At 33.3% G+C, this 10697-nt stretch overlaps 2 protein-coding genes across 5 annotated transcripts; one reads left to right on the top strand and one right to left on the bottom strand.

Annotated features, from left to right (window-relative positions):
* Positions 1 to 318: 318 nt before the first annotated feature.
* LOC141528095 (uncharacterized) lies at positions 319 to 4392 on the top strand. The gene is made up of 3 exons (XM_074243960.1): positions 319 to 472; positions 548 to 751; positions 1318 to 4392. Exons 2-3 carry the CDS (start codon positions 596 to 598, stop codon positions 4132 to 4134), a joined length of 2973 nt encoding a protein of 990 aa, XP_074100061.1. The 5' UTR covers positions 319 to 472; positions 548 to 595; the 3' UTR covers positions 4135 to 4392.
* A 270-nt stretch (positions 4393 to 4662) lies between these two features.
* Positions 4663 to 10506, bottom strand: LOC141528293 (aquaporin AQPAn.G). 4 transcript variants are annotated; one of them, XM_074244277.1, is made up of 5 exons: positions 10246 to 10505; positions 9991 to 10103; positions 6470 to 6729; positions 5924 to 6415; positions 4663 to 5674 (listed from the first exon to the last, which is right to left on the bottom strand). In XM_074244277.1, the coding sequence occupies exons 3-5, from the start codon at positions 6725 to 6727 to the stop codon at positions 5636 to 5638; spliced, it is 789 nt and encodes a 262-aa protein (XP_074100378.1). In that variant the 5' UTR covers positions 6728 to 6729; positions 9991 to 10103; positions 10246 to 10505; the 3' UTR covers positions 4663 to 5635. The 4 variants fall into 4 exon arrangements, with proteins under 4 accessions (XP_074100378.1, XP_074100394.1, XP_074100370.1 ...); XM_074244293.1 differs by lacking the exon at positions 9991 to 10103 and having other exon boundaries at positions 4663 to 5687; positions 10246 to 10506; XM_074244269.1 differs by lacking the exon at positions 9991 to 10103 and having other exon boundaries at positions 10246 to 10504.
* Between the last annotated feature and the right edge of the window lie 191 nt (positions 10507 to 10697).

Genomic DNA, 10697 nt, shown 5'->3' with positions numbered 1-10697 from the left:
TTACAAGTGAAAATATTTAAAAGATTTTTTTTACTGTAATTAATTTGTTAAAAAAATTTTTTTAACACCTGACGGCTAACTTCAGTATGATTTAAAAAAACATGCGTACTGGAGGAGAGAAAAATTTTTATATAATAATATAATATTTGTAAAAACTTACGTGACACTATCAATAAAAGGCAAAGTCCACAATAACAGCTGATTGTAACTGTCGGTTGTTAAAGATGAAAATATAAAAAGTGTCCAGCAACGGATAACTAAAAAAAATTGGCGCCACTGTCGAAATACCAGAGTGACGCTAGTGTCTGGCAATGAAGAAGGCCCGGCCACGCCACGCAAGGCAATTGCAGTCGAGCCAGAGTTAATTCCGCCATAGCGGTGTGTACCATATTATCCGGGTTGTTTGTTAACAAAACGTCTGACGCGACGCCTTACCGACGCTCGGCGTCATTTTCTATTAATGCGCTAACGGGTAATACTAAGTTTATTAATATTTTCAATAATTCATTAATTATCATTATACTAACAAGTGTTTTTTATTTTTTAGTTTAAAATACCGGGAGGTTACTGAACGTGACAAATATTTATTATTATCATGGAAAATAGAACGACCACAACACTCCGATCCAGGCGAGTTTGCCGATTTTGCCTGTGCGAGAATGAACCTCTGCACTTCATCTACGAGAGAGATCCATCCAGGCCCTTTCAAGTGCCGCTATCTCTGCAAATAATGTCTTGTGTTTCCATTGAGGTAATTTTTCCCTTTTTATTATTAGATTTTTTTATCAGTTTCTCCTTTTTTATTATTTTTATTTTTTATTTTGCTGCTGAGTATCATTTCATATCATTTGTAGTGTTAGTACTCAATAGACAATCACACATTTACTATGGGTGATTTGGTAATTGATGTATCATGTAGCGTGTAGTATGTAGGGACGATCGGTGATGTAGGGGCAGCTTGCTAAGACTAGTCAATATTTCTGTGTTGGTAAAATCATTTTCTAAATTACTTTATGAGGTTCGATCAATTTATTATTGATTTTTTTTTTACCGCGTGGTTTTGCTTATTATTATTTTTTTCAATTTAATTTTTATCATTCACAATTTATTTATTATTTTTTTTATTTCATAACTTTAATTTTTATAAATTACTCATTATTTAGAATTTTTTTATTTTGATTTTTGAACCACGTTGTTATTATTATTATTTTTTTTAAATTTAACTTTATTTTGGAGTATATTTATCACTAAAGATTTTTAATAGCATTATAATTAATTTAAAAATTAAACAAATTATTTAAAATAAAAAATTTCTAGGTGTACGCTGCTGACGGAATGCCGCAAATGATCTGCAAAATGTGTCGCTGGAACTTGGACCGTTCATACAAATTCAAGCTGCAGTGTAAAAAAGCGGACGACGCATTGCGAGCTTACCCAGCAACAGGCGTGCTTCCACGCCCGTTCCCACCAATCACCAACGACTCAATGGACGCGAGCAACAAGCGCTCCGCGGAGCAACGTAGCCAATCAGAACAAGTGACAAAAAAACCGCGAGTGGACAACGGCGACCGGGACCGTGAGCGCCGGGACCGTCAAGAATCCACCAAGTCTGACCGGGAAGAAATCTACAAAGAAGAGCACCGCGACAGCGAAGCCGACGAGGAATCAATGGACGACAAATCCTCAAAATTAGAACCTGGAGAGATCCGAGTCCACGCTTGCGATCAATGCGACCGTACTTTCCCGCTGCGGCAAGCGCTAGTTCTCCACATCCAGCGCGCTCACCGGGATCGCACCCACAAGTGCACCGAGTGCGACCGCATGTTCTTCTCAAAGTACGACCTGCAGAAGCACATGAGCACCCACGCGGAGGAGAAGCCTTATTCCTGCACCATCTGCCAGAAAACGTTCACTCGCGCGAATCTCCTCGCCCGCCACGAGAAGATCCACCACGAAGACATGCGTTACAGCTGCCAGCACTGCGACCGCGAGTTCTTTACCCGCGAGGACCTAGAGAAGCACGAGGACACCTCCCACAAGTCAATCAAGCCTTTCTCTTGCAACATCTGCAGCAAGAGATTCACTTACAAGCAGAGCTTGGAGCGCCACGAGATGCAGCACTCCGAAGACAAGAGTTTCACCTGCGAGTACTGCAAGGAGGCATTTAGAACCAGCACCAAGCTCGCCAGACACTTGCAGACCCACGCTGGACACCGTCCGTACCTCTGCAAGCTCTGTCCCCGCGACTTCCTGCTGTCTCACCATCTCTCTCGCCACATGCGGACCCACTCTGTTGAAAAGCGGCACATCTGCGAGGAGTGCGGCAAAGCCTTCAAGCGCAAAGAAAGCCTGGAGGTCCACCAGCTCACCCACAGTAAGCGCACCGGGCTCGGTCTCACCTGCGACGTCTGCCAGGAGTCTTGTCGCAACCGCGCCGATTATGTTACTCACATCAAGCAGCACATTGAAGCCGGCGAGAAGATGGGCCCTGACGGACTCTCTCCTGAGATTAAAGAAAAATTGGAGTCTGAATCCGAAGAAGAAGAGGAAGAAGAACAGTTCTCTGACGGAGACGATGACTACGAGCCTCCTGCTTCTCTGCTGAAGAAGTATCCCAAGCAGATTCCTAAACAGTCCGAGGAGAGCGAAGAAGAGCCTGACCAACGCGTTGTTAAGGAAGAGCCCAAGGAACAGGTGGTATTTGTTCGTGCCAAGGACGGCCAGATTGTCAAGAAGACTATCAAGACCATGCTGCCGACTCAGAGGAAGGAAACTCCTGAAGCTAGAGTTGTTCCTAAGAGCCCGGCTCCGAAGGCAGCTCAGAAGATTGAAAGCCCTCCCCTGAAGGGAAAAGACGAGACTGAAGCTGAGGTTCAGAAGATTGTAGCTTCCGTTTTCCAGGAACACAAGGTTGCTTTGAAGGCCAGCGCGGCACAGGAACCGGCTAAGGTTGTTCGCTCGCAGGTTATCAAGGAGGAGAAGATTGAGGGGACTCCTAAAACTGTCACTCAAGTTACAAAGAGGATTATTGTTCGCAAGCCAGCGGAAACTCCCGCGGCTCCTGTTACGCCTGTTAAGGAGGATGTCAAGCCGGCTACTCCGACTGTTAAGAGCACCAAGAGGGTCATTGTCCGGAAGATCATCCGCAAGGGAAACACCGAGCATGTTGAATGGCGTTATCAAGACGGCACTGAGATCGACTCGGCTGATCTGGCTAAGCTAACCACTGGGCAGGTGGTTAAGCGTGTTGTCAAGACTATCACCAAGCCCAAGGTCACCCAGGCGGTGAAAGTCGCCGAGCAGAGGGCTCCAGTTGAGGCTCCAAAGTTCGAGCTGAAGACTTCGCAAGCCAGCGCGACTATCACGCCGATTCAGGCGCCTGAAAATAAGAATGATAAGATTTCGGAGAAGGTTGAACAGCTGGAGAAGACTGTCGCGCAGCAGCGCCTCCAGATTGAAGAGCTGAGGAGCAGGAAGGACTCCTATGAGCCTGCTGATGACATGCTGCCGGATAGACATGATTCCGAGGACGAGCAGGAGCTCCCGCTCAAGCGGGTGTTTGTTAAGACTAACCAGAGCATTTATGATGAAGAGAAGACTTATGACGCGGATGAAAAGGTGACTATTAAGAAGGTAGAAAAGAAAGAGAAAGAGAAGAAGGTTTTTATTAAGACAGAAGAGCCGTCAGAGGTTGAACAGATGAGCATTGAAATTAATTCGATGATTGCCGAGGATAAAAAAGCTGCTGAAGCTGCTGCTGCTGCTGCTGCTGCTGCTGCCGAGGTTGCGGTTGATAGTGTTAGTGCTGACCCTGAGGAGGCTCAGCTGGAAAAAGGGGAACCCATGGAAGTTGAGGAGGCGGTTAAGGAGCCGGAGAAAGAAGCTGAGATTGAGAAGGAAAAGGAAGAGAAGGTTGAGGAAAAAACTGAAGACGTTGTTGCGGTTTTGGAGCAGCAAGACGAAGCTGAAACTTCGGATATTTTTGATGCGCCTTCCTCGCCAATTGAGAAGAATAATTCTAATTTGGATGAGTCCGTTGTCGCGCTGAGCCAGGGGAATGATACAATTAATTTGAATGACACTAATGACAGTCAGGATAGCTTGGAGGACAAGCTCTCAAGGATGGACGGTTGATTTATACATATTTTTATTTTATTTAAATATTATATAATATTTGATGCCCAAGCGGGTTAAAAATTTTTTTGGTAAGATTTTAGTTGACAATTAATTTTTTTACTTGTTCAATAAAGTTTACCAAAAAATTAAAAAAATTTTTATACGCTTGGATAATTAATGTGGAATAATTAATATCTATGATTCTATATTAATTTAGGTGATTATTATTTCTTCTTGGAATATAATATTAATAAATATAATTATAATTATAACAGATTTTTCAGTGGATTTAAGAATTCATTTTTCTCCCATAATTTTATTTTTTCTATGGAATAATTTAATTTTTTTTTAATTCTACTGCTTGATGACATTCAGAGTTTCGAGAATATTTTTAAGAAAATAAATTCGAGGTTACTGAAAGTACTGATATTTAAGATTAACAGTTGAGTTATTTTGAATTAAAAGCAAAATTTTATTATGTAAAAAATTGTAAATATATCATATATTGTTCCTAGAATTGTAATGATAAGAATTATTGATTTTATGTATATATATATATATATATATATATATATATATATATATATATATATATATATATATATATATAAATCGATCAAAGATTTAGTAGTACGGAATGCTTTGAAAAACTGGAACAATTTTGATATAAAAATTGGATATAATTGCAGCAGTACGAGCAGTAAAATAAAAAATATATATTATTATTAAGTAATAAAATTTAATTTTAATTATTGTAAACCAACATTTGAGATAAAGGTATCTTATTATCCAATAAAATGTGTAGTGTGTAAATTATTTTTATTTTTATTTTTTTTTTTTTTAATTATTCCTTTAATTCATTTTTATTTCATACAAATTATTTTATTTCTTCTTACATAAAATATTAATATCAATTTACATTTGATAAATATTTTTATTGTAAACGGAAGCACTCTTAATTTTAGTAATTAAGAAAAAAAAAAAAACTCTGGAAATAAAGGCCGGCAGTAAAAATACTTAATATATATGTAAATAGTTATATAAATATATAGATATGAAATATGATGATGAAAAGTTACACAGACAATTTTTTATGCTACTTAAATTAACATCTGATTAGTTATTTTTTAAAAAAATAAATTACTACTGAAGAAATACTAAGAAAAGAACTTGTAATAATTTTTAATTATAAAAATTATTAGATGTCTGTTATATAATTTCAGTACCATTTTTAAAAAACTTGTGACAATAATCAATAAAAAAAAAAAAAAAATAGTGAAGAATACTTAAAAAATTTTTTTAAAAAAAATATATAAATACTTTGAAGTTTAATTTTTAGAATATTTAACCGATGAAGAAGAACTGGATCTCTTGTAAGTGAAGACGGGTGATTATAGCCGGATGACTATATGAGTGATTATTGGAGTAATCTCAAGCAGGTGTTCCCTTCCTGGTAGTGAGTCTGTGGAGCTACAAAAAAATATTTTCCTTATTTTGTGTTCTTTCCACAAGTTTTTCTTCAAAGCCCGCCTCGTCCGCTGTCAATGTACTCGAACCGCTGAGGGCAATGACTAATTACAGTAATCATATTTTATTTATTTATTTATTATTATTTAAAAAATTTTTTAAAGTTAAAAAAAAACATTACTTAATTTAATTTAATAATTTTTATTATTATTTTTATTTTTATTAAAAAAATATCAAATTAAAAATAATAAAAAAAAAAATTTTTTTTTTAAATTAAAAAAAAAAAAATTAATTATTTTACTTATTAAATAATTATTTAATAAATAAATCGTAAACTTACCTCTTTTTCTTCAGTAGCAACGGAAGAATAATTTTTCGGAAGTTCAGGTTCCTTAGCCGGACCAATGGCGTGCGTGTAAATAAGCCCTCCAGCGATTCCTCCAAGGATGGGTCCTACCCAGTAGAGCCAGTGGTTATCAAAGCTGCCCATTACAACGGAGCTGCCCAAAGACCTAGCAGGATTCATTCCAGCCCCAGTTCTCGGGACTCCGACAATATGTCCGACAGAGACGGCCAGCCCGATAATCAGAGGCGCGATTCCTTTGCTCTCCGGCTTCGCGCCGTCGCAAGCTCCGCAAACAACGACCACCAGGATCAACGCCAGGAAGAATTCGACTCCCAGACCTTGGACGGGGGTTACTCCAGGAGCTAAGCCCACTAATCCCAAGAATGGTTCCATCGTTTCTGGAGATAGAGCGCGGATCATCGCTGACCCGGCTATTGCGCCGATGCTTTGCGCTATTACGTACAAAAGTGCTCTGACAACTGGTATCTAGATAAAAAATTTTATTATTCATTATTAATTATAAATAGTCTAAAATAATACCTTGCCGATCGCTAAAAGCCCAAAAGTAACTGCCGGGTTAATATGACCACCAGAAACATGCCCAATTCCTTGAACAGATCCCGCGACGGCCAATCCGAACGCCAAAGCAATCGCTACTACATTTTGGGTGATCACTGCTCCACATCCAAAGAAATTCAGGAGCATTGTTCCGAAAAATTCAGCGAGCAAAGCTCTCCATAGCTCGGCTTTTTTCTCGGTAAGTTCTTGAGCTCCTAACGCGGATTTAAAACTCACCATTTCTGTAAAATGTAAATTATATTTTTTTATTTTCAATATAAAATTTACTAATTTTTCTATTAAATTATCATAAAAAAATTCTATTACAAATAAAATTAGTGTAATAATATTAAAAAAAATTTTTTTTAGCTTTATATAATTATCAAGAGCTGATATCAATTAATGAAAGTCAATTTTTAATTAATTATCAGCCACAAATTATTATAATGAAAATATAAAGAAATAAATTATAAACAAAATAAATAAATAAAATAATAGATTGAGCTTAAAAAAGAGCAAAACTTTTGAACAAAAAAATTTATTTTGATATTTAAAAAAAAAAAAAATTGTCTTAAATCAAATAAAAATTTTTCAGTTTAATTAAATTTTATAAAATTCTCCAAAATAATTTTTTTTTAGTTCAAAATTGTTCTACATGACATAATTTATATTTTAAAATGAGTATTTACTCAATTTTTTTTATAATTAATAAATATGTAAAGAAAATTAATTAAATTCTAAATAAAAAATTCAAGTATTTTTTAATAATAAAAATAATTAAATTAAAGAAAAGAATTAAATTTTTGCTGGAATAAAAAATTTAAAATTACAATTACAAAGTGAAAAAAATTTTTAAATTCATTTGAAGAAATTCAATTTTTTATAAAAAAAAAAATTATACTGCCAAAGTTTCAAATAAAAATATTAAAGAAATTTATTACAGGAAATAAATTAAATTCTCCTGAATTGCCAATTAAATAACACTAAAAAAAGATGCGTCTGAATGGCCTTGATAGATAAAAGACAATCAGAATGCGTGTAGAGTGTGTACAAGTAAATTACAGCCAAGCTGTCTTGAGAATTACTTGTGTGGTGGTAGCACGTACGGTAATAAGGCATTAAGCACATTTGACATTAAATTCTTGACTCTCGTGCCTGCATACAAAGTAAAACACCTTGTAGCTTCTAGCAGAGTTAGTGCTAACTCTTCTTCGCAATACAAGTAAAGAAGAAGAAGAAGAAGAAGAAGAAGAATAAGAATAAGGAGAAGAAATACAAAACTAACAGCGGTACTGCGACGCTGCCCTCGATCTAAATTAGCAGCGTAAATCAACGACCGCTAATCGTGTATGGCTCGTCTATTTTTTTCACTTTACAATTGTCATCACCGAGTCGACAGCTGTATCATCATTAACATCCGCAGAATAGAATCGGCTGGCTAGTGGGTTAATGATTACCGTTTAGTAAAACGTTACACATCAGTTAAATTAAACACATCCTGGCCGTCTCTCGTTTCGGGGGAGTTTAACTCTAATAAAATATTATTCTTCTTTGCCACACCTTTCATATCATATCATGCTTTCAAATAAAATATACAGACACTCCTTGGGCTATGTAATTGTCTTTATATTACTCTGTACATCCTTATCTGTCTATTAGTAGAGTGGAGGTTCGATTTATATGCCTTACATTTCGTGGGTGGGTTTATTGCCATGTTTCGGTGATTAACAGTCACTTAACATTGCAATTTGATAAATTTCCGCTTTACGGAAAAAATTAAACTGTAAAATTTGGCAGTATATGTTTTTTTTTATAAAAAATTGAATTTCTTCAAATGAAGTTAAAAATTTTTTTCACTTTGTAATTGTAATTTAAAATTTTTTATTCCAGCAAAAATTAAATTCTTTACTTTAATTTAATTATTTTTATTATTAAAAGACACTTGAATTTTTCATTTAGAATTTAATTAATTTTTTTTGTCATAATTGAATTTAAAAATCTTTCTAATTTTGTTTTATATTAAAGCAAAAATTAATTTTTTTTTTATAATAAATTTTCTTTACATATTTATTAATTATAACAAAAATTGAATATGATTTTATTTAATTTTTAACGATAGTAAAAAGATTATTTGAGTGTCTCGTTCGACTGTTGCAAGAGGCCCGAGGAAAATTCCATAATTAATCCGGGGCCCAACCAACTACATTCAAGAGATTAGATAGATGAATGTGACTTTTGTTATACATCAGCAAACTCACGTACTTAAAATAATCAATACTTTAGTAATGACAAACAAAATTACGGTAAATTATTTATTTACAATAAAAAAAATATTTTGGAATGACTCACTTAATTATTACAATTTTTTTAGGCAATTTAATTGGAAAATAATTAATTTATTAAAATTTTTTTAATTTAATTTTTTATTGTAGAAAAATTTAATATTTTTAATTTTATTAAATTATTTAAAAGAAAGTATGACAAAATAACACAAATTTTATTTAAATTAATAGAAAAAACATCTGGTATGCGCTTATGGTCTTTTGAAATAAAACTTGAGGAGAAACAAGACGTCTAAAGTGGGTTGACATTATAAATTTAGACTACTTTATTATTATTATAACAATAACAATAACAGAGAAGTCATTAAATTTGTTATTGTTATTTTTGCTAAAATTGAACTAAGTAATGTTATTAATAATTGTGTATTTGTTTGCGAAATTAATTTTTAATTAAAACAAGGATTATTCTTATCTATTGGCAAAAAACTTTATTAAAAATTAATGTAATTAATAATAAGTCAATGGTTCAAGGTAAAATTATTCGTAAAAATTTTAAACACTTGGTTATAATTAAGAACTAGAATACTCGCGTTTATTCTTTCACTGGTTGCTGAATTTTTGTTATTATTTGTGATTTATTTTCAAGGTAAAAATTTAGAACACATTAAGTCAAAGTTTGTGAATAAAAAATTAAGAATTATCAAGAAAAATTTTTAATATTGATTGTAAAAAAAAAAATTGGTTGATTTTATATATGATTCATAAGAAAATTCCGGTTAAATAATAATAATAAAATAATATTTTTTAAATCATAAACACAAGAATAAATCTCATTCTAAGAAAGCAGATTATATAAAAAAATAAATCGGTCACTAAATTTCTTAGAAAAAAATTGTATAAGAAGGACTAAGGATCAAAAAATATGAATAGAACAGTATTAGATTACGCGTAATCTAATAATAAAAAATTTTCCATGAATTAATAAAATTATAAAATAAAATTTAATAATTTTAAATTAAAAAAAAAAAATATAAAATTTTACGGGAAGAAAAGTATCATCAAAAGTTGAATGACACGAAAGTAGTCGATGTCAATTATTACCCGCAATTTATCTTCAGTACCTGTATCCGTAACTAGTAAGCTAGCTTGTTATTGTTATTATTATTATTATTATTATTATTATTATTATTATCATTTTTATTATTATTATTATTATAGTACCGAGTACAAACAAGTAAATCGTTAGCCGTTTAAGGCCAGTCTTGATCTCTCCAATTGCTTTTCTATTTCTTCACGCAGAGTTCACCCGAGAATCGGAATCGGCATCATCGATCCTAAAAGGAGTTTTACCGTTTATCGTTACAATTAAATAACTTGCTTCTACTCATTATGTTAAATAGAAAAATTAATAATAATACAAAAAAAAAATTCAAATCACAGTTATCAAATATTTAAACTAAGTTTTTGATTACTTACCGATCTCCGTTAAAAATCAACAAATTTATTGATTAATCACTCGAAATTATTATTAAAAAAATGAATCAACCGATTTATTAAAGTTTTAATTGAATTGTTTGAGAAAAGAAGCACCTGTTGAGCGGTTTAGAAGCACACGGACGGTCTTTTATCGAACTGGACTGAGTTAAAGAGTTAAAACCAATCTCATAGAAGCATGAGATGTATCTAAGTGAAGTAAAGTTGGCTTGAAGGCTATAGTGCTCTACACGATGATGCCGTTCAGTGGTGGATTGAATGCCAACCACGACGACGCGATCACCGGGATGGGAGAAGGGATCGTTTTTTTTTCTGCTTCTTATTCTATTTTAAATCATTCTCCCACACTTGAATTCAATTTTTGTATATTGTACAATCATCATAATAAATTAATAAATTAATAATTAATAATAATAACAATAATTAAATACTTA

This window comes from Cotesia typhae, unplaced genomic scaffold (genome assembly GCF_013202065.1).
Source record: "Cotesia typhae breed Kobodo isofemale line unplaced genomic scaffold, CoteBio_Ctyphae contig_11, whole genome shotgun sequence".
Lineage (NCBI taxonomy): Eukaryota > Metazoa > Arthropoda > Insecta > Hymenoptera > Braconidae > Cotesia > Cotesia typhae.
Note: the sequence above shows the minus strand (reverse complement) of the source record. Positions and strands in the feature narration are given on the sequence as shown.

What these genes read in the sequence shown, in the direction of transcription:
- LOC141528293 (XM_074244277.1), bottom strand. Translation starts at nt 6,727, where the DNA reads ATGGTGAGTTTTAAATCCGCGTTAGGAGCTCAAGAACTTACCGAGAAA. An exon ending in GGCTTTTAGCGATCGGCAAG is followed by an intron (nt 6,416 to 6,469) that starts GTATTATTTTAG and finishes TTTTTTATCTAG; the next exon opens with ATACCAGTTGTCAGAGCACT. An exon ending in TTGCTACTGAAGAAAAAGAG is followed by an intron (nt 5,675 to 5,923) that starts GTAAGTTTACGA and finishes CATTGCCCTCAG; the next exon opens with CGGTTCGAGTACATTGACAG.
- LOC141528095 (XM_074243960.1), top strand. Translation starts at nt 596, where the DNA reads ATGGAAAATAGAACGACCACAACACTCCGATCCAGGCGAGTTTGCCGA. An exon ending in TGTCTTGTGTTTCCATTGAG is followed by an intron (nt 752 to 1,317) that starts GTAATTTTTCCC and finishes AAAAATTTCTAG; the next exon opens with GTGTACGCTGCTGACGGAAT.